Below are 24021 nucleotides of genomic sequence, written 5' to 3'. Positions count from 1 at the left end.
TGTGGCACAGGCAATAATCCAGAGATTATTACCCTCATGGTTCTGCTTTTCAATTTAGAGCCTATCTCCTGATGCTCTTTCAGCAGGACCTCCTCCCTGTTCCTACCTATGTTGTTTGTTCCAACATGGACCACAACAACTGGATTTACCCCTTCCCTTTCCAAGTTCCTCTCCAGCTGCTGTTTCAGAACATTACCCTAGGCCCAATTTACCCTAGGCATATGTCTGCTTCTTGGCAGGACCGTGCACCTGGGAATGAGAGTGAAAATTCAACAATAGATTTTAGATATGCTCGACAAATCACTTTTAATTGCATCAATCTACGTGCTATATTTCAGGTAACTTCTGATCTTCCCAGTTGAGGGTTATGCCAAATTATTTTTCCAAGCCAAATGCAGTTTAGTCATTGAGCCAATCTGGTGGTTAGTCACGAGAAAGCAGACCAGCAATATGGGATTTTATACTTTGATCATCTGGAGGAACCTGGAGTACTTCTGCACTGGAAAGTCACATTGCAGCTTTAATTGCTAGATTATTTCCTGGCTTATCCCCCTGGGTTTCTATAACGCTAGTCTTTGAAATTCCCCTCCCATGCTTTATTGTTCTAAATTGGAGTACTGCTTCAACTTCCTTAGGTATGATCTTAGTCTATTTGTTGATTTCCTTCCAGCTTTACTGAAGCCATTTTTTTCCTCATCCTCTTACCCTCCATAATCCCCTTAAATTTAACTAACAGATCACTACACATAGTAGGCCTTGACCCCCTCATTTTCTCTTTTTGCACAATTTAATTTTACATTTGCCACCTTCTCCTTTGGTTATCTTTCCCAAATATCTTCTTTGGCAATACAACGGCAATGGGAAAAAATGATTTTGGGGGATAACTGTCATTTTGATAACCGATATTTTCCCGTAAGGAGATGGTTTTATCATTCAAATCCAGGTTTCATTGTGGACTGGGGAAATGGACCCGTAATCCACAGTCACCATTTGTGATGTCAATGGGTGGAAGAAGTTATACACAGTGAGCTCCCAGCTCACCTGCAACCAGAAGATCTAAAGCAGAACTCAGTAAAATCGAGGTGGCTGAGAGACCAACAGATGCCTGGATACCTCCAATTAACGCATTTAGGATTTTGAGACATTGCCTTCCCTTTCGGCTTATGTTTGTAGGGGGGAGGGGGGTTGCAGTTGAAATTAGTGGTATTTTATCACCAGAGTCCACTCATTATTCCACTGTAACCACAAATGTAATATAAATAAGATCAGCTATTGATATAATCAATTGCAATTGAAGAATACTGCCACTGTTAAGATTATAATGCCAATAACTAAAACATTAATAATCACAAGTTCCATATATTCACAAAAATGTTTATTCCGAAAGTGTTACAAAGTGGAAACAGTTTACAAACAGTTTACTAGAAAATCAACAGCACAGATTTTTTTTTTTTAAGTCATCCACCAACATTTTCCATTTAGATTACATCATTTTGAAATCCAGGATTCTAAAAGCATAAAAACATATTGGCCCGGAATTTGCGGTGGTTAATAACAGCGAACAAACAGCATTCGCTGTTTTTATCCCTATTACCCCTTTGAAACTGACCGCAACTTCAGGATGCAGCGCATGTGCAATCTAACACACAGATCCTGAAGTTGCGGTCGGTCACTCGCTGCTCCGACACTGGCTGCACTGTGCCCCCAGCCCACCCCCCCCCCCCCCCCACCACCACCACCCGCACAGCCGGCAGTCAGTGTAATCTGTCAACTGGCGAAAGCTTCAGCTCTTCCATGGTAATATCGCTGTTAAGTACCCCATTAAAAGTTAGGCCCTTTTTGGATTAGGTGTAACTGGGATTTTAACAGCATATTGAATGCTGAACAAAGGTTATGGCCCTGAAAAATTAATTTAATTTTGTGGAGTGTTAAATTTAACCATTTTAATAAAAATTTCAATTTTTAATTAATTTTCTTTTTAAAGTTTGATCAGCTTTATTTCAGGTTTGCCTTTTCCCCATGTGAGAGCCCAATCTTTCTTTTGCGGTTTATAAAATTTAGAATCAAAAGCGCTACCTCACTTCCTGGTTCGCTGTCTGTGAAAATTCTGCATTGTGATTGGCTGCTTAGACAGCTTGCTGATGTCACAGCAACTCGCGTGAGGGATTCCCCATTAACTTCCATTGATTTCAACTGCACATCGGAAAAGTCAAACTTCTCGCCACAGAGATCATGAGAAGCTTACTTTGGGGCCAGTGGCGAATGTCTTTGCTTCGCCGCTGACCATAAATTACGGGCCAATAGAACTTCACAAATTTATTTTGTTTCCACCCCAAAAAAACTCATTAAACTTTGCTAAAATACAGTACTCCTTACTTAAAGCACAGTGACAATAAGAAATAAATAAACCTAACACATTTGAAACCATAGTAATCTAGTTGGAAAATCTATTAAAAAGAACATAAGAAATAGGAGCAGTAGACCATACAGCCCCTCAGGCCTGCTCCGCCATTCAACAAGATCATGGCTGATCATCAACCTCAACTCCACTTTCCCGCCCGATCCCCATATCCCTTGATTCCCTCAGTGTCCAAAAATCTAGCTATCTCAGCCTTGAATATACTCAAAGATTCAGCATTCACAGCCCTCTGGGGCAGAGAATTCCAAAGATTCACAACCCTCTGAGTGAAGAAATTCCTCCTCATCTCGGTCTTAAATGGTCTACCCCATATTCTGAGACTATGCCCCCTAGTTCTAAACACTCCAGCCAGGGGAAACAATCTCTCAGCATCTACCCTGTCAATCCCCTTCAGAATCTTGTATGTTTCAATGAGATCACCTCTTATTCTTCTAAACTCCAGAGAGTATAGGCCCCTTCTACACAATCTCTCATCATAGGACAGCCCCCTCATCCCAGGAATCAATCTAGTGAACCTTCGTTGCACCGCCTGCAAGGCAAGTATATCCTTCCTTAGATAAGGAGACCAAAACTGTGCACTGTACTCCAGGTGTGGTCTCACAAGGCCCTGTACAATTGTAGCAAGTCTTCCTTCTCTTAGGGGGCGATTTTGCCGGCGCTCAGGGTTTGGGGGCGGGACTGCTGGCAAAATCAAAATGATTGGCAGCGGGTCTCGAACCCGCCTCCAATAAATCTTCCCGGGAGTCGGGTCCCCGATTTGTGCAGGGACCTGACTCCTAGCGGCAGAAAGAGGATTATCGCCACTTAACTGTTTGTTAACAGGTAGTTAACAGGCAGTTAAGAGGCTTTTTCCAATTTTGACACTTCCCGACATCAGGAAATCCCACCAGGGTAAGTGTGGCGTGCTGTGGGTCTACTGTAATGTTTGTGTATAGAGGACAGCTGCAGAAGTGGTGTGAAGGATCCAATGGGACACTGGTGAGTTGCAGAGGTATGAAAACGTTGCAAAAGTAATTTTTAATGTGTTTAGAATTTTCTGTATGTGACAAGCTTTGAAGTGTTTGTGTAGTCCCACCTCATTGGGAGAACCTCTCTCACCAGTGACAGATTGCTTCTGTAACCTCACCTGCTGCGGCCACCTGTTTTAGTCTAAGGAGAGAGTCACTGGAGAGCCTGGGTGCAAGGGCTCACCTTTGTACAGTGATTGTCAGTGTTTGCAGCACCTCAATGCTGTCAAACACTGAAAAAATCATGTCAAAAAGAAATCGTGGTGGCCCTTTTAAGAAAACCGGCAGATGACGCGTCATCAACTGACGTCATCTGATACCAGCTATCTCTTAATTGGCCGGCAAGCCCACAGGACGGAAGGTCAATTGATGCAAAATAGCATCTGTGCATCGGACGTCGCTGGGGGGTGGGACGAGAACCCGAAAGTCAGCAGTCCCGCCCCCAACGTGCCTCTTCAGGTAAGATCCCAGCCTAATATTCCAACCCCCTTGCAATAAAGGCCAACATGCGATTTGCCTTCCTTAATGCTTGCCATACCTGCATGCTAACTTTGTGTTTCTTGCACGAGGACATCCAAATCTCTCTCAACACCAACATTTGAAAGTTTTTCACCATTTAAAAAATATTCTGTTTTTCTATTCTTCCTACCAAAGTGAATAACCTCACATTTCTCTACATTATACTCTATCTGCCACCATACTGCACAATTACACAATGGGAAACCAATAAGTTCTTGTACAGGGAAGGCAAAATATGCAAGAGACAACACCCTAACTACAAGCCTAAAATGTGCCCTGGCTTTGAAGTTCCTCTTTTTAAAAAAATAGTGGAATGCCTATTCTTCTCCATAATTAACAACTAACTAACAGATCCATATTATTTAGTGGGTCAGTACTTACAAGAATAATAGACATTCTCCTAGCTTGTGTTGAGGAATTTCAGAGCCAACGTACCAGACAGTTATCATTCATACATATCCTCTTTGCATTAGAATAGAAGTCAATCTCATAAGTGTTCACATTTATCACAGCAATCCCAGCAAAGTCTTCTTAGGCAGTCCCTCGGAGCCGAGGATGACTTGCTTCCACATTAAGGTGAGTTTGCAGGTGACTGATGAGTCCAATGCAGGACCTACAGTCTCTGTCACAGATGGGGCAGACGGTGGTTGAAGGGGTGGGTGGCTGGGGTGCTTGGGGTGACGTGCGCTCCTTGCACTGCCTGTGCTTGGCTTCCGCTTGCTCCCGGCGAAAAGACTCGAGGTGTTCGACGCCTTTCCGAATGCTTCTCCTCCACTTTCTGCGGTCTTGGGCCAGGGATTCCCAGGAGTCGGTGGGGATGTTACACTTTTTCAAGGAGGCTTTGAGGGTGTCCTTGAAGCCTTTCCTCTGCCTACCTGGGGCTCTCTTGCCGTGCCGGAGCTCCGAGTAGAGTGCTTTTTTTTGGAATCTCGTATCGGGCATGCGGACAATGTGACCCGTCCATCGGAGCTGATCGAGCGTGGTCAAAGCTTCGATGCTGGGGATGTTGGCCTGAGCGAGAACACTGACGTTGGTGTGCCTATCCTGCCAATGGATTTGCAGGATCTTGCGGAGGCAGCGTTGGTGGTACCTCTCCAGTGCTTTGAGGTGCCTGCTGTACATGGTCCATGTCTCTGAGGCATACAGCAGGGCAAGTATCACTGCTGCCCTGTAGACCATGAGCTTAGTGCCAGGTTTGAGGACCTGGTCTTCAAACACTATCTTCCTCAGGCGACCAAAGGCTGCACTGGCACACTGAAGGCGGTGTTGGACTTCGTCATCGACGCCTGCCCTTGTTGACAGTAGGCTCTCAAAGTATGGAAAGTGGTCCACGTTGTCCAAGGCCTTGTGATGGATTTTGATAATTGGGGGGCAGTACTGTGTGGCGGGGGCAAGTTGGTAGAGGACCTTTGTCTTACGGATGTTTAGTGTAAGGCCCATGCTCTCGTACGCTTCGGTGAAGGTGTTGACGATGGTTTGGAGTTCGACCTCCGAGTGAGCGCAGACGCAAGCGTCATCTGCATACAGTAATTCGACGACAGAGGATGGGACGACCTTGGATCTAGACTGGAGGCAACGGAGGTTGAACAGTTTCCCGTTTGTTCTGTAAATTAGCTCCACTCCAGTGGGGAGCTTACTGGGGGTGAGATGGAGCATTGCAGCAAGGAAGATCGCAAAGAGCGTTGGTGCTATGACACAGCCTTGCTTGACCCCGGTTCATACGGGAACTCTTGAGGGCAGACGAATTTGAGGAGGACACGCCATAATCCCTCACGGTTGACAGTGTCGAAGGCCTTTGTGAGATCAAAGAAGGCCATGTACAGCAGTTGGTGCTGTTCCCTGCATTTCTCTTGTAATTGACGTGCGGTGAAGATCATGTCCATTGTGCCCCTTAGTGGGCAGAATCCGCATTACGACTCTGGGAGGAGCTCTTCGGCCACTGGGAGAAGGCGATTAAGGAGGATTCTTGTGATGACTTTCCCTGTGGCAGACAGCAGGGAAACTTCTCTGTAATTACCGCAATCGGACTTGTCACCTTTCTTGAAGATGGTCACAATTACGGCATCTCTGAGATCCCCTGGCATGCTCTCCTCCTTCCAGATAAGAGAAATTAGTTCATGAATTCGCGCCAGTAGTGCTTCTCCGCTATGCTTTAGTGCCTCGGCGGGGATTCCATCTGCTCCTGAGGCCTTGTTGTTCTTCAGTTGTCGGATGGCCTTTTCAACCTCATGCGAGGCTGGGGTTGTGATGAGATGGTGGCAGGTAGCATGCTGCGGGATGGAGTTGAGGACACTTGCGTCGAAGACAGAGTCTCGGTTAAGGAGATCTTCAAAGTGCTCCTTCCAGCGGGAAATGACTGCCTCTCTGTCCTTGATGAGTACCTCTCCATTCTTGGCCCACAGTGGGGTAGGGCCTTGGGTGCTTGGGCCGTAGATGGTCTTGACTGCGCTAAAGAATCCACGCACATCGTGGTTGTCGGCTAGCTGCTGGATCTCCTGTGCTTTCTCCACCCACCATCTGTTCTTTAGGTCGCGAGTTTTTTGTTGGACCTTGGCCTTCAGGCGTCTGTAGAGCTGCTTTCTTGCTCTCGAGTTCTGTTGCTGTTTCCAGATCAGGAATGCCTTGCGCTTGCAGTTTATTAGCTCCTGGATCTCCTGGCCATTCTCGTCGAACCAGTCTTGGTGTTTCCTGGTCGAGTGACCGAGCGTCTCTTCACAGGTGCTGATTATGGAGGCCTTGAGTGCAGACCAGGTGCTGTGGGCACTCTGTGTCTCTGCATCAAAGTAGGCAGAAGCTGTTTCCACAGGCACTGATATCTGGAAACCACACCCAACACCCATCCATACTTTCATGTCAGTACAGGAGAAATTTTCTGTTTTTAATTTTTAAGTCCATTCAGGTACCTGTAGTTTGTAAGTATACCTTTGAAGTTTCACCAAGGATTATTGTTTGTCTCAGTGTTGGGTGAAGTGTTGCAACAGAGGATGCAGAGAAGATTTACAAGGATGATACCAGAAATGCAAGGGTATACATACCAGGAAAGGATGAACAGGCTGGATCTCTTTTCGCTTGAAAAAAGAAGGCTGAGGGGTGACCTAATAGAGGTCTTTAAAATTATTTAAGGTTTTGATAGCGTGGATACAGAGAGAATGTTTCCATTTGTGGGGAAGAGCATAACTAGAGGCCATCAATATAAGATAGTCAGCAAGAAATCCAATGGGGAATTCAGGAGAAACTTCTTTACCCAAAGAGTGGTGAGAATGTGAAACTCGCTACCACAGGGAATGGTTGAGGTGAATAGTATAGATGCATTTAAAGGGAGGCTAGATATGAAGGAGAAGGGAATAGAGGGCTATGCTGATAGAGTTAGATGAGGAAGGACAGGAGGAGACTCGAGTGGAGCATAAACGCAGGCATGGACTGGTTGGGCCGAATGGCCTGTTTCTGTGCCGTATAGCCTATGTAATCCTATGTAACAGCTTGTACATGGTCTGTTGAGAGTAGGCTCAATGAGCCAAATGGCCTTTTCTGGTTCCATGCTTTGTTATTCATAATAATACATAGAAGTTCCAACACGGAAACAGGCCATTTGGTCCAACCAGTCCATGCCAGCATTTACCATGCATGAAAGCAAACAATACTAATCACATTTACCCACCCTGTTCCCATATCCCTTCAACCATCTATCTAATCTAATCTTGACATCGTTTCTGCCATAGCCACTAAATCTGGAAGCAAATTCCACAGCGTTACAACTCTCTGGGTAAAGAAGTTTCTCTTTCACTTTTTTCTAAATCTCTTATATTTAATCTCGTATCTATGGCCCCCTTGTTCTAGAACCTCAACTACTGGAAGCACTCTGCTTCTATCTACCCTATCCCATCCTTTAATCATTTTAAATACTTCCATCAGATATACCCCGCAATCTGCATTGTCCTAATGAAAAAGCCTAAATTTTTGTATTACCATAATGTCAGCTTTCCATTACAGTGCTGAAAAATGAATGTTGCCTGTACAGCACTGAGTACACAATTAACCCAATAGTAAGAGATAATTACTACTGCCCACTGATTACAAATGTATTCTCTCCTGAGCCACATTCTCGGTCTCATTCTGAATGTTATAAGCAGCACAGCCTCGCAATGTAAATCCTAAATAAAATGAAACTCTTCTGCTGCCAGGTGGTACCGAACATTTGGGTGCACGATGGACGGGAACCTTACTTTCTCTGCAGTGCCCTTGGACATAAAGCTTGTTGCCTTCAGTCCAGCCCTCAATGCGCTGTGGCATGTTCTGATCTGCTTCCCATGTGTATTTACCATCTCTACGAGACATGTATCTGTTGTGGATAAACCGCTGAAAGCCACTTCCAGATCCTAGGAAAAAATGAGGGTAAGTAGGTTTTTTCCCAGCCGGGACATCCTTTATTTTGCTCTTGTACAGGCTGTTCATGGTGTTCAATGCATTGATTAAACACATATTGTTTTCCTCTCCTGAATCATTGTCAGCTCCAGCTTCTGGCCAGTACAATAGCATCTGTATGAAGTATGGGATAGGGGACTGTTCAGGATCGCTCATGTCACACAGGAGAAAGCTAAACTCAGCAAGTTCCTTTTTAGAAATGTTGGCTTCAGGAAAGCTAGGGAGTGAGATGGCTAGGGCAATGTGCGCTAAAATGTAGTTTTCTAGATCATTTTTATCAGAAAATCCTTGTTCATTAGTGTGCAACTGTATTATTTTCCTCAAATTTTCAGGAACTAATGAAAACATTTTAGTGAATCTTCCACCACCCAGGCAATAAATTTTGTGACATTTTAATATAGGTGTCAGATGTTCCATATTCTCTTGTCTCAGCATCTGGTCGCTGGAATAACAGAAGAAAGATGAGAATTGTTTTTCAGCTTTTCTTAACTCCTCAAAAGGTTTCTCCTCGGGAAGCATTCTCTCGGTGTGTTCGTCAGACTGGAAGTATGCCAAGTATTCATAAATTGATTCAATTGCTTTGCAAACGTTGTTGTGTAATCCCTTTATCTTTCCATGAAACCTGTTCCATGTGGTGTCTATTTGTTCCGGGATCCAATCGGTCAGTAAATACTTTACCAGTTTTATGTAGCAGCCATCCTTGTATTCAAATATGCCAAGTAAAGACATAAAGTTCACGACATAACACTCAACCTCTACTTCACCGAAATAGCCAGCGTTATTCCAGTCAGACTCTGACTTGGATGCTTCTTGGGAACTCTGGAAAGCATCAATTGCCTTTAGTGCCATCTCTATTGCTTCTCCAAATCTCTGTGGCGAAGATCGCAGTTTATTTAGCTTTGTCAGACTGAAGACTGAGTAAAGCCACTTCTTATACATTTCACCTTCTGTGTGCAAAATGTAAGAATTGGACGGCTGTAATAACCTGGCTTTTTTTACCCATGACTCCGCTTTTTCAAACTTTTCCTCTTGGCACAAGAATCTAATAAGTTGCTGAGCCACAAAAGCGTCCTTATTCAAACACTTACAGGCTCTTTCCAGAACATCTACAGCTTTAGTTTTATTCTCATGTTTAGCTATATGTGCAATAAGGGAAGGAAAAGAACGTTTGACTTTATCTGTGTTGTCTTTTCTTTGAACAAAGAGTTGCCTAATGAATTTCACTACTTGTGTGGTAGACCGGTATTTGAAAAATACATTTTCCTCCAGAAGGTGGGTAACGGCCTGACTTTGACGTTGAATGAACCTCATCTGATTTAATATTTCTTCTGCAACTTTCCGATGTATTATTCGGATGCACAGGAATTCTGTTGCAGGTTCATACAAACGAGAGAGCAGACAGCCTGCTGCTTCTCTTAAGTTGCTCTCAACAGTAAGGCGCTGTGAGCGCTCACTTTGAACCCCTCGATTTATGAATGCCTCACACTGAGATATTGTAATGTATGAATCTTCTACATAATGATTTAGCAATGCAATGCATCCAATTAGATCAAAAACATCAGACGTGTGATCAATACTTTCCAGCAGTTCCTTCACGGAATTTGTAAGATAGACCTGATCATAATCTTTGGTCATTAGAACAAATGTAAGGATAGAATTTTCTTTGTAATGGGCTTTAAGGTCCTCTAGTTTACGTTTGAACAATATTTTTTCCTTGTTTGATAACTTATAATTAACATGCACAATGCCAGACGCATTGGTCAATGTTTCTGGGAGTTTAGACCTCTTGCAGTGCAGTAGAATAAAGTTTGGTTTTGAAGGGTAATCAGCAACTGCTCGTGCCAGAAGGATTTTCAATTCCTCAGTGTATTCCTCATCACAATCTTCAACAAGCAGAAGCATTGGTAAACTCTCGTCATTCTCCTGTAATTTAACTGCCTGCTCACAGACAGATCTTACAGGGTGTGATGTGTTGACAGTTGCACATCTAAGTCTTTTCCTGAAGTCCCACAGGATGTGACGAGCCACAGTACTTCCTCCGCTGCCAGGCTGGTGGCTTATAGTCACAGTGATCACTGGCTCCTCTGAAATTGCTCCTTCTAACACTAAATTCAGACGGTTGTTCACTATTTCATATGCATCTCTTTTTATAATTTCTCCACAATGCCCATTATCAGCTAGCCAGAAATTCATCCAGCTGACTTTGCCACCTTTGTAAAAATCCATCTCCTTGTCTCTGATTTCTTTCTGCCACTCTTCACCCTTTGCATCAACATCTATATAGCTGCACTCATCTGATGTCAGCACTTCAAGAAAAGGCAGCAGATCTTCATAATTTGTGCCTTCAACTTGCAACTGCTTGAAACTCAGCCCTGAAGATTGTATGGTCTGAATCATTGTGTCTAAATGGCTAAGCTTTGTTCCTACAATACTCAGATTATTAAGAGTCTCTCTATTACATGAGGTCTGCAAAAGACTTAGCCAGCTGTTGTAATTTTCTCTGCCTTCCACAATGCATTTTATGTTATTTCTGCCATTCATTCCAGCATAGAATTCATGAAACGCCTGTGCTAGTGGCTGATTAGCTGGTGACAGCAAAAGAAAAAGTACCTCAAACGATCCTGGGGGAAGGATTGCTTTGCAGATTTGTGAGATGATGTTTGCCAGGTGCTCCTTTCTGGTTTCCATCCAGGTCTTTGCATCATAAGGTTTTTGCTCAGCACTGTCATTTTGTCCATTGCAAAATATCCAGCTGGTTTGATAAAAGGAATTCTTCTTTACACCATCAACCAATGAACCACTTTCAGTGATGCATTCTTCTAAGAAATGAGGACTGGCTTTGGAATACAGTTTGTATAAACCTTGTATCTTAGAATTGGGGTCAAAATCTAAAACACAGAAAAACCTCATTTCTAACAAAAAGCTGAGATTCTCTAAATCTTCCTTTTTGCAACTGTCGGTGACTAAAATATACTTCACTTCGCTATTCATGTGTTTCTTTATACCTGTGAACAGTTCGGATAGTTTCCTATACACATCATCTCTGGAAATCTCTTCATCGCGCTCTGCCTTTTCTCTTTCAAAATCTCTGTCCCTTATGTACTCGGGCCATTTGTGAGTTTCTTTACAAGAAGCAGCTCCTTCTCTGTTGTAGATTGAGGGCCGAACATATACTACAGTCTCGCTTTTGGACTTGTCGAGGTCAGGTAGTCGCACTGTATAAAAAGTCCCCTTCACCACTGTTAATGATGGAACAATGTCAACTTCAATAACAAAACGCTGCTCTCCAGTACCATCATTAAACACTTCAACAAACCTTGGCGGACGAATCGAGTGTTCAGCGTGAGTGCGATACTTTGCTAAAAAGCACTGTTTGATATACTTGTCTCGTGCCTCAACAAAAAGTTGGGGATTCTGGACAGGAACACCCAGTATCTCACCGTGGACATACTTTCTACCATCTTCAACTCCAAAATGAATCGTCCCATTGGTTCGACTGTTCATACAGGCAGCAGCAAACCTAATAACCTCCTTTGCAAATTTTATTTCCTGCTCAAACGGATCTCTCTGTGCAGCTTGTTGAAAAGATTTAAACTCATGACACGGAATGATTAAATTTTTGCTACCCGATTCTGGTGGAAGTACTTTGCCTTTTACATACTTAAATTCTGCATCTTCTTTGTCGAAAGGATGGGGGTTACACTGAATGTAACCTGTCGGCTTCTCCTCCGGGACACAGGAAGCTGCTTCTGCCCCATTCAAATCAGTTAGTTTTTCTGAATGTTTCTCTGAGGAATAAAATATTGATGTCTTAAAAATCAAATGAACAAACTGCCCAACGAAAGTAAGTTTGCACTGTTAATGTACCAATTGCAAAAGAAAATCCAAATTTACCTGGTAACCCTAATACTGAATCTGAATGTAAGAAGTCACACAACACCAGGTTATAATCCAACAGCTTTATTTGAAATCACAAGCTTTCGGAGCCCTGACGAAGGAGCAGCGCTCCGAAAGCTTGTGATTTCAAATAAAGCTTGATGTGCCTCAATAAATCCGAGACTCGATGTTAGCGAAACAAAACAAGGCTTTTATTGACTTAGAAGGTAACACACAGAGGAGAATGTATCTTCCATCCAGAGGTCTGCCGTACTGGATGTGCTGCAGGCTGGGCCAGCTTACATAGGAGCCAGGTATGGGCGGAGCCCTACACACAGTACAATACAATGGAAATGAAACTGAAACCAACCACAGTCACAGGCAGAGATATACTGATGAGTGATGAATGGAATATTTCATCACAAAGCTGTTGGACTATAACCTGGTGTTGTGTGACTTCTTACATTTGTCCACCCCAGTCCAACACCGGCATCTCCACATCATGACTGAATCTGAAGTTACTAGTATTCATTATTTGAAATATTAGCACAATATTAAAATCTGCACAGTATTTCAAACGCTTTCTGCAGTAATGCTGCTATTCTGGAGAGACTTTGACTGTTTTGAAGGCGAGTTATAGCGTGGGGTAAATAAGAACATAAGAAATAGGAGCAGGAGTCGGCCATTTGGCCCTTTGAGCCTGCTCCACCATTCAATGAGATCATGGCCAATCTTCTACCTCTACTCCACTTTCCTGCACTATCCCCATATCCCTTGATTCCCTTAGTATCCAAAAATCTATAGATCTCTGTCTTGAATATACTCAACGACTGAGCCTCCACAGCCCTCTGGGGTAGAGAATTCCAAAGATTCACCACCCTCTGAGTGAAAAGATTTCTCCTCATCTCAGTCCTAAATTGCTGACCTTTTATTCTGAGACTGTGACCCCCTGGTTCTAGACTCCCCAGCCAGGGGAAACATCCTCCCTGCATCTACCCTGTCAAGCCCTGTAAGAATTTTGTATGTTTCAATGAGATCACCTCTCATTCTTCTAAACTCCAGAGAATATAGGCCTAGTCTACTCAATCTCTCCTCATAGGACAATCCCCCCATCCCAGGAATCAGTCTGGTGAACCTTTGTTGCACTCCCTCTATGGCAAGTATATCCTTCCTTAGGTAAGGAGATCAAAATTGTACACAATATTCCAGGTGTGGTCTCACCAGGGCCCTGTGTAATTGCAGTAAGCTGCCTTTACTCTTGTATGCAAATCCTGTTGTAATAAAGGCCAACACACCATTTGCTTTCCTAATTGTGTGCTGTACCTGCATGTTAACTTTCAGTGATTCTTGTACAAGGACACCCAGGTCCCTCTGAACACCAACATTTCCCAATATCTTACCATTTAAAAATTACTCTGCTTTTCTATTTTTCCTACCAAAGTGGATAACTTCACATTCTCCACATTATATTCCATTTGCCATGTTCTTGCCCACTCACTTAACCTGTCTATATCCCCTTGAAGCCTCCTTGCATCCTCCTCACAACTTACATTCCCACCTAGCTTTGTGTCATGAGCAAACTTGGATATATTACATTTGGTCCCCTCATCCAAATCATTGATATAGATTGTGAATAGCTGAGGCCCAAGCACTGTTCCTTGCGGTACCCCAGTAGTTGCAGCCTGCCAACCTGAAAATGACCCATTTATTCCTACTCTCTGTTTTCTGTCCATTAACCAATCCTCAATCCATGCTAGTATATTACCCCCAATCCTATGAGCCCTAATTTTGTTTAATAACCTCTTGTGTGGCACCTTATTGAATGCCTTCTGAAAATCCAAATCCACCACATTCACTGGTTCACTCCTATCTATTCTCCTAGTTACAACCTCAAAAAACTCTAACAGATTTGTCAAACACGATTTCCCTTTCATAAATCCGTGTTGACTATGCCCAATCCTATTATTATTTTCTACGTGCTCTGTTACCACGTCCTTAGTAATAGATTCTAGCATTTTCCCTACTACTGATGTCAGGCTAACTGGTCTGTAGTTCCCCATTTTCTCTCTCCCTCCTTTCTTAAATAGTGGGGTTACATTTGCTACCTTCCAATCCGTGGGAACTGTTCTAGAATCAAATATTTAATGCTATGCAAATTGGAACTATTTTTGTACATATCATCTCCTTATGGGCCGGATCTCTTTAACAAATGAGATTTAAGGATGGATAAAGAAACAATTGAATGACAGAGAAGTAGGGTGAATTAGTTTGGATGAATTAGAGTCAAATCAGGTGCAGAAACAGAAATAGAGAGAGAGAAGGAAAGTTTGGATTAAGAGGGAGAAAAAGAAACAGAAAGGAAAAGAAAGAATTTTTTTTTTTAATGTAATTTAAAAAAAATCTCCTACAACAATTTACTACATGCAGGAATGAGTTTGAACACTTTGAATTGTTCCCTTTCTGGGCCAGAAAGTTTGATTGACATTGCACTAACAATCCTCACATTGTTAAAAGGGTACTTGCGCTCTTAATTGCAAGACATAGCTTTCCAAGGCATGTTTAATGGGCAATTAATGTGCAAGTCCAGCAAGTTCTTAGAAATAATGGGGAGGGTAAGAGTGAGGTGCCGTTTGTGAGAAGCAAATGACGAAGCAGCATAAATCAACCAGCAAGTTCTGGAGATTCGCAACTCACACCATGCGTCATTCTTGCGCCATTATTTTTCCAACAAGATCCGGCCATTTATTTCCAGTTTCTCCATTTCCTCCCATCCTGTGGGCACTAACTCTTGCTGGGATTTAGCTGTATAGGCGCAGGCAGACTTCAGTACATCATCCAGTGATCTTCATGTGTGAGCCTCGATGGTGAGTGGGCATCACAAGTCCTGTCCTCACTCAAAATCCACAGAAGTGCATTTTTCATCAAGGGGCACTGGATAGTGGCCAAGAGCAGGAACCCTGGCCCCAACTGCAACCCTGGCTGAGATCAGCTCTCCCATCACAAACTGAGATTCACAGCTGGGACCTTCTGGTTCTTACGGCTTAATGTATCCTGGCCAACATTTATCCCTCAACCAAAACCGCTGAAGCTGATTATAGAGGGTACAGTATGTAGTGGTTATGTTACTGGCCAAGCGCAGGCAGCGCAAGGAGCGCACATCAACCCAAGCACCGCACCCACCCACCCGCCCCTTCAACCCCTGTCTGCCCCACCTGTGACAGAGGTTGTAGGTCCCACATTGGACTCATCAGTCACCTACAAATTCATTTTTAATGTGGAAGCAAGTCATCCTCGGTTCCGAGGAACTGCCTAAGAAAAAGAAGAAGGACTAGAAATACATAGGAAATAACAACAGAAAATGCTGGAAAAACTCAGCAGGTCAGGCAACATCCGTGGAGAGAAATTTGAGTTGACGTTTCGGGTCGAACCCTTCTTCAAAACTGGAAAGAAAAGAAACTAGATCGAAGGCAGGGCTACGATCGGACAAAAGAAGTGAAAGAAACAAAAGAGCTAGACGAGATGGTAATAGGCTGAGATTAGGTGTAGTGTACTGGCAGGGCAAGAGATAGCTGCCAGGTGTAAGAGAGAAACAAAAGGAAAGGGGGGGGGGGGAAGGAGTGGAAAAATTACAAGAAAAAATGTGTAATAGGGGCCGAGGTTATGATCTGAAATTGTAAAATTTGAATTCTGTTTAAAAAATCTGGAAATAAAAAGCTAATATCAGTAAAAGTGACCATGAAGTTATCGGATTGTCGTAAAAACCTAACTGGTTCATTCCCCACCTGGCTATACCTTCCACCACTTGCCCCGCACAGACCGCCATGGTGGCTGTGTGGCTCTCATCATCAAATCACACCTTGGTCTGTCCCCCTACTCCTCTGGCACTTTCTCCTCCTTTGAGCATCTCACCTTGTTCCACCCCTCTCATTTAAAACTCTCGTTCTCTACTGCCCACCCTCAGCCTCTGCACCGAGCGACTTCTCATCCTCGGTGATTTCAACCTCCATCTCAATTCATCATGCTCTCTCTCCTCTGAGTGCACTAGCCTCCTATCCTCCCTTAATATCTCCCTCCATGTGAACTCCACAACCCATATTCACGGCCACCCCCTCTCATGGCCTCGCTATTTCCACCATGTCAATCACAGATAAGGCCATCTCTGACCACTTCCTTGTATCGCTCTCCACCTACATCCCCCTTCCCCCACCCAACCCTTCTGTGTCTGCCCCTGGAAAAAACTCTCTCCCAACTCTCTTACAACTGCACTTAGGAAATCCCAACTGTCCGGTCTTTGGCCCTCGATTCACCACAGCATTTCTGCAGTTACCGATCAACTCAATCACACCCTCACCACCGCCTTTGATGCCCTAGTCCCTATTAAAACCATTACTCTCTCTCACCCTGGCTGTTCCCCCTGGTATGGCCCTCATCTTCGCTCCCTCAAGTCCAAGGGACGCAGACTTGAACAGATATGGCAGACAACTGGTTTAGCCATTAACCGCCAGATCTGGCTGGACCACATAAAGCATTATTGGGTCCTACTCTTGTCTGCCAAAACTGCTCACTATTCCAGGATCATTCTGGAATGCAAAGATAACCCCCGGTTACTATTCTCTACTGCTAACCATCTTCTTAAACCCCTCTCCCCTGTCTCCTCCACACTCACCTCCAACAACAATTGCGAGGAGCTCATAGACTTCTTTGTCGCTAAGATTGAGACCATCCGATCAGCTGCCTCTGCCACTTCCCTTCCTTCCCCAGGCCCACCGTGCCATACTTCCTCTAAGGTTCACCCCTGCTCTAACCCTGAACTCGTATCTTTCTCCAGTTTCTCACCGATCTCCCCTCATGACGTCTCCGTGCTTATCACCCACTTCCTGCTCCCTCGACCCTATTCCCTCTAAACTGCTGACCACCCAACTTCCTTTTCTGGCTCCCATGTTAGCTGACATTGTTAATGGTTCTCTCTCCTCAAGTACTGTCCCCCTCTCCCTCAAATCTCACCACCACTTCTCTCGACCCCTCCACGGTCTCTAAATTGTCAGACTACTTGTCCGACATCCAGTACTGGATGAGCAGAAATTTTCTCCAATTAAATATTAGGAAGACCGAAGCCAATGTCTTCGGGCCCTGCCACAAACTCCGTTCCTTAGCCACTGACTCCATCCCTCTTCCTAGCATCTGTGTGAGGCTGAATCAAACTGTTTGCAAACTTGGCGTCATATTTGACCCTGAAATGAGCTTCCGACCACATATCCGCAGCATAACTAAGACCGCCTATTTCTACCTCCGTAACATTGCCTGTCTCCACCCCTGCCTCAGCTCATCCGCTGCTGAAACCCTCATCCATGGCTTTGTTACCTCTAGACTTGACTATTCCAACGCACTCCTGGCTGACCCCCCACATTCTACCCTACGTAAACTTGAAGTTATCCAAAACTCGGCTGCCCGTGTCCTAACTCGCACCAAGTCCCATTCATCCATCACCCCTGTGCTCGCTGACCTACATTGGCCCCTGGTTAGCAACGCCTTGATTTCAAAATTCTCATCCTTGTTTTCAAATCCTTCCATGGCCTCGCCCCTCCCTATCTCTGTAATTTCCTTCAGCCCCACAACCGCCCCCCCCCCCCCCCCCCCCCGAGATATCTCCGCTCCTCAAATCCCTGATTATAATTACTCAACCATCGGTGGCCGTGCCTTCAGCTGCTTAGGCCCTAAGCTCTGGAACTCCCTCCCTAAACCTCTCTGCCTCTCTACCTCTCTTTCCTCCTTTAAGACGCTCCTTAAAACCTACCTCTTTGATCAAGCTTTTGGTCACCTGCCCTAATTTCTTCTTATGTGGCTCGGTATCAAATTTTTGTCTTATAACCCTCCTGTGAAATGCCTTGGGACGTTTTACTATGTTAAAGGCACTATATAAATACAAGTTGTTGTAGTTGTTATTGTTAATGGCCTTTAGGGAAGGAAATCTACTGTCCTTACCCGGTCTGGCCGTCTTTGTGATTTCAGTTCCACACCAATGTGGTTGACTCCTAACTGCCCTCTGACGTGGCCTAGCATGCTGTTAAGTTAAGGACAACTACTGAATAGCAATAAATGCTGGTTTTGTCAGCGACACCCATATCCGGAGAATGATTTTTTTTAATTTGGTCATTTATTTCATTGCTGTTTGTGGGACTTTGCTGTGTGAATATTGGCTGCCATGTTTCCTACATTACAACAGTGACTACACTTCAAAAGTACTTCATTGGCTGCAAAGCCCTTTGGGCCATCCTGTGGTCGTGAAAGGCGCTATATAAATGCAAGTCTTTCTTTTCTTTCTAATGCTATGTTGAGTGTTGCTTTTTATTCACTGGGCCATTGAGGGAGCTTGCTACTTTGTTTTTTTTTAATTATGTACTATTTTTGTAATAATCATATTTACAGAGACCCAATGAACCCTGTGCTCAAAGATTCATATTTTGCATTGAGGAATGTGATTTGCTTCCTGTATGCGCCTCAATAATTGGTGACAATAGGATCAGATTGTTTACAGATTGAACACAGACCTTCTCCGAGAGGGAGTGTGTCAGTTTGCACCAAATATTCACTATACGAGAATGGTTCCAGGGATGAGGGACTTCAGTTAATGGATAGACTGGAGAAGCTGGGGTTGTTCACCTTGGAGCAGAGAAAGTTGAGAGGAGATTTGATAGAGGTGTTCAAAATCATGAGGGGTCTGGACAGAGTAGATAGGGGGAAACTGTTCCCATTGGCGGAAGGGTCAAGAACCAGAGGACACAGAACTAAGGTGACTGGCAAAAGAACCAAAGGAAAAACTTTTTTACGCAGCGAGTGGTTAGTGATCTGGAATGCACTGCCTGAGCAGGTGGTGGAGGTAGGTTCAATCACAGCTTTCAAAAGGGAGTTGGATAAGTGCCTGAAGGAAAAACATTTTCAGGGCTACGGGGAAAGGGCGGGGGAGTGGGACTAGCTGAAGTGCTCTTGCAGAGAGCCGGCACGGGCTTGACGGGCCGAATAGCCTCCTTCTCTGCTGTAACCATTCTATGATTCTATACACAGACAGTAAGAAACCAAATTATGTTAACTTCGATAACACAGCCATTTATTAATCGAAGAATGTTGTCCGGATGCACTCCTTATAATATAAAATATGTATATACAACAATTCAATTTAAAAAACTGTTGCATTCAAGGGAAACCCGTTACATTCTGAAAAATGCCTGTAATGACATATTTAGTTGTGCAATACCAAATTGTTTCAGCTCAAAGCAAGGAATGGCCCATAGCTTCAAGAAACCTGCACACACTCACTAGGCAAGGTAGAGGCATGGATGGAAGTCTAAGTCTAGAAATACATTAACCAAACTTAAGGCAAGAGGAGTATCATGTTTTCTGGGTCAAAATGCCCTCCAGATAAAGAGCATTATTCTGATTCAGTCCAAATGCAGAAATGCTGCTATTTGAAGATCCACTTTTGGGTATGATGTGCGTTCTCTGCAAGGAGAAAGCACATCATGATTGCTGCCCTTGAATGGTTGCTCCCTCTGTCCTCAATTCCTGGATACGTAAAGCAAGTGGTTTTATAAAATGTATTTTGATCTGACATTATGGAGGGAGGACAATTGTTCTGGAACAGAGACCACTCAACTCACTGCAATGGAAATGGTTTCTAGCAGAGCTCAATCCGAACATTAGTATATTCAGGATTTAATTTAGATTGGTGTGGGATCCACACAATTTGACCTTATACAGCTGCAGGGGTCAGTGCATTGACTAAGCTGTGTTGTTTTTTTTTTGCCAGGACTGAGTGGGAATCTCACATAACTTGTGGCTCTTATTGCACAGTTCTGGTGCTTTGTTGATTGAGAACTCTCCCACTTTGGGTACATTCATGCTCCATCAATGGAACTAGATGCTATTTCCCCAGACTTTGCTTTAGAATTAGAGCCCCCAAAACACAATCTGAGCTGATGGGATTAGTTTGGGCGTCATGTCACGATACATACACACGAAACAGCCAAATATTTGGAGTCATTGCAATTATTTTTAACTTTATCCCAGGAGGGATAACAAATGGAGCACTGATTTCAGAGATTAGTAAAAAGATTTCTCTGCTACACTTTGCCCTTTGGGACCTGAACTTGCAGAAAACTGCGGTCTGAGATCTGCATTTCAAGTGTGAAACTCTTGGTGCTGGGGTTATGTACTTAGACCTGTCGTTGACCCACCATCTTTAACATCACCGCAAAGTAAGAGATGCTTCACAGTGATGTTAAATTTAATGGGCCAATATGCTATTTGATTGCAGAGACTTTGCTGGAGTGTGTTTTCAATTCATTTTCTGTCAGCTCCTTCTATTTCCGTGAAAGAACAAAAATGATCTCTCCTACTTTCTATCCTATCACTGACCTTCCCTTTTGTTCTTTCATCCCCTCCCCCGTTTCCCAGCCCCTAAACTTGCTTTCCATTTCCTGCTTTTTTCCAGTTCTGACGAAAGGTCTTCAATCTGAAACGTTAACTCTGTTTCTCTCTCCACGGATGTTGCCTGGCCTGCTGAGTTTTTCCAGCGTTTTCTGTTGTGATTTTGGATTTCCAGCATCCGCAGTATTTTGCTATTGTAAAAATTATCTGACCTTCTATCCAACACTGCTTTTGCTGTCTCCTGAATCTTTGTTCTCGCTGATTGTGAAACCTCTACTTTTGTACTGTCAGCAAATTTTGAGATTGTGCTCTGTGTAACTCAAGTCCAAATCATCTACTTACACTGAGAATAAAAGTGGAACCAGCACAGTCTGAAAATTAAAACACTGCAGGTGCTGGATGTCTGCTTTTTGTTACAGCCTAACAAGGTAATATAATCTCTATCCAATATATTGCTCTTTTCTTTCTCGTCAGGTTTTTCTCGAGAACTTAGTTGCTGCACTTCCTCACCAGCTTGCATTTTACTTGAGCATTCAGAAACAGTTCACAAACCTCTGGCACAAGCATTTTCTTTAATTGCATTTCAGTTCACAATAATCTAGAAAAGAGAAGACTAAGGGGTGACCTAATAGATCTTTTCGATAATGAAAGGGTTTGATAGGGTAAACGTAGAGGAGATGTTTCCACTAGTTGGGGAGACCAAAACTAGAGGTCATAAATATAAGATAGTCACTAATAAATCCAATAAGGAATTCAGGAGACGATAGCAAAATACTGCGGATGCTGGAAATCCAAAATAACAACAGAAAACGCTGGAAAAACTCAGCAGGCCAGGCAGCATCCGTGGAGAGAGAAACAGAGTTAACGTTTCAGGTCGAAGACCCTTCGTCAGAACATCAGGAGTCAGGAATTCAGGAGAAACCTCTTTACCCAGAGAGTTGTTGGAATGTGGAACTCGCTACCACAGGGAGTGGTTGAAGGTGAAATAGTGGAGCGATGAAAATTGGGACTGCGTAGGAGGCTAGAATTGAAGCAGTGCAGAGATCCTGTATTAAAAAACAGAAAATGCTGGAAATACTCAGCAGGTCAGGCAGCATATATGGAGCGAGAAACAGGGTTAACATTTCAGGTCGATGACCTTTCCTCAGAACTGGGAGATGCTAGAGATGAACAGCTTTTAAAGAATTATTATAGAGCCAGTGAAAAAGGGAAAGAACAAAGGGGAGGTCTGTGATAGGGTGAGGGCAGGATTGATTAAATGTCAAAAGTAATGATGATGCAAGGAAAAATGAGGTGATAAATGAGACAAGAATAGGAACAAAAGATAGTTCCAGAGGGGATGTCACTGGTTACAGGAGAATATTAGAGCGGGGAAGAAAGCATGGTAAATCTGGCAAAGAGAAGTCTCCCGTGCCGGGAATGTGGTGGAGAAAGGCAGGTAGACCCCAGGGATTCCCGGGAGCTTTCTCCTCCAGGCTGTATTACCAAGCAAATGGCATGTATAATGTAAAGGAGCTCAATGCGGAGAAGTGTGAAGTGATGCACTTTGGGAGGACCAGCATACTATAAATGGCACGATTTTGAAAAGTGTAGATGAGCAGAGAGACCTTGGTTTTCGGAATATGGAACGCTCCACCTGAAAAGGTGATGGAAGCTGATTCCATTAATAATTTTAGAAGGGAGTTAGACGAGTACTTGAGGATGAGGAACTTGCAGGGTTACGGACCAAAAGCGGGGGGGGTGGGACTAAGCATGACTGCTCTTTCAAAGAGCTTTCACAGGCACGATGGGACGAATGGCCTCCTTCTGTGCTGTAAGTTCCTATGCTGTGATTCGATGATGTATCAGTGCTAATCTGCTAAATGTTTACAGTTGGAAAAATCAACCTTTTAACATGTTCTCAAAGCAAACACCTTTTCCAACAATTTAAGTTTTCTGTGGAATCCATTTCGCTAAAATGATATGCTCCCTCCCCTCCTCCAGCCAACTGCACGGGAGAATGGCTTCTATCCATACTTCTACAATTGGTTTGTTAGCTTTTCAAAAATTGCACTTACATAAATGAGGCTAAGAATTGTACTTACCCATTCCTGTTTTCTCGATGAACCAGTAAATCAGGTTTTCAGCAATAAATCCTAACTTGAAAATCAAACAGAAAAATATTAGCGTGGAAACTACTCAATAGTCACAATTCATCTCTCTCTAATTTTGTTAACTGTACAAAAATACATTTCCATTGGAAGCCGGTGCTTAGATACATATTGTTGATAAACTGCAATATAGAAAGAAAAAAACAAAAGACTTGCATTTCTACAGCCCCTTTCTCAATCTCGGGATATCCCAAAGCGCTTTACAGCCAATGAAGTACTTTTGAAGTGTAGTCACTGTTGTACTGTAAGAAACGTTGCAGCCAATTTGCGCACAGCAAGCTCCCACAAACAGCAATGTGATAAATGAGCAGATCAACTGTTGGACAGAACACTGGGAGAACTCGCCTGCTCTTCTTCGAATAATGCCATCGGATCTTTAATGTCCACTTGAGAGGGTAGACAGGGCTTAGTTTAACAGCACAGCAGGCTAAATTATGTGCTCAAGTCTCTGGGGTGGAATTTGAACCTATACCTTTCCGACTCAGAGGCGAAAGTGATACTGCTGAGCCACAGCTGATAGTTATATAGCAACAAGGCACCCTGGTATTGCCTAGGTAAACATTTAAAGAGGTGTTTTCACTGTATAGAATCATAGAATGATACATCACAGAAGGAGGCAATTTGGCCCATTGTGCCTATGCTGGCTCTTTGAGAGAGCTATTCAATTAGTCCCACTCCCCTGCTCTTTCCCCGTAGCTAAGTACATTTTTCCTTCTCAAGCATTTATCCAATTCCCTTTTGAAAGCTACTGTTGAATCTGCTTCCACCGCCCTTTCAGGCAGTGCATTCCAGATCACAACAACTCGCTGTGTAAATTATTTTTCCTCATGTCGCCTCTGCTTCTTCTGCCAATTTCCTTAAATCTGTGTCCTCTGGTCACTGAGCCTTCTGCCACTGTAAACAGTTTCTTATTTGCTCTATCAAAACCCTTCATGATTTTGAACACCTCCATCAAATCTCCCCTTAAACTCCTCTGCTTGAAGGAGAACAACCCCAGCTTCTCTGGTCTCTCCACGTAACTGAAGTCTCTCATCCCTGGTACTATTCTCGTATCCCCTCTGCACCCTCTCTAAGTGTGGTGCCCAGGATTGGCCACAATACTCTAGCTGGAGATTTGCAGGTTCTGTCTATGCTGCAGGGGATGCTATCTATCTGAAGTGATGTCTCCAATACTTTGCAAGCTAAAAAAAGGGGCGATAAAACG

General features: G+C 43.6%; 1 protein-coding gene across 3 annotated transcripts in view; it reads right to left on the bottom strand.

Annotated features, from left to right (window-relative positions):
* Positions 1–24021, bottom strand: part of LOC147102960 (sterile alpha motif domain-containing protein 9-like) — a 35292-nt gene that overhangs the window by 11014 nt on the left and 257 nt on the right. The window contains exons 2-3 of one of the 3 annotated variants that reach the window (XM_085963943.1): positions 22752–22806; positions 1359–12155 (exon numbers count right to left, since the gene is read on the bottom strand). In XM_085963943.1, the coding sequence (XP_085820069.1) occupies positions 8017–12155; positions 22752–22755 (4143 nt within the window). In that variant the 5' untranslated portion in view covers positions 22756–22806 and the 3' untranslated portion in view covers positions 1359–8016. Of the gene's footprint in view, positions 1–1358; positions 12156–22751; positions 22807–24021 lie in introns of those variants that run through there. The other 2 variants (XM_085963944.1, XR_015073162.1) reach the window with 2 other exon arrangements.

The sequence above is a fragment of the Somniosus microcephalus genome, chromosome 21 (assembly GCF_052327205.1).
Source record: "Somniosus microcephalus isolate GS21.2 chromosome 21, FLI_Smic_1.0, whole genome shotgun sequence".
NCBI lineage: Eukaryota > Metazoa > Chordata > Chondrichthyes > Squaliformes > Somniosidae > Somniosus > Somniosus microcephalus.
This window is presented reverse-complemented; position numbering and strand designations above follow the sequence as displayed.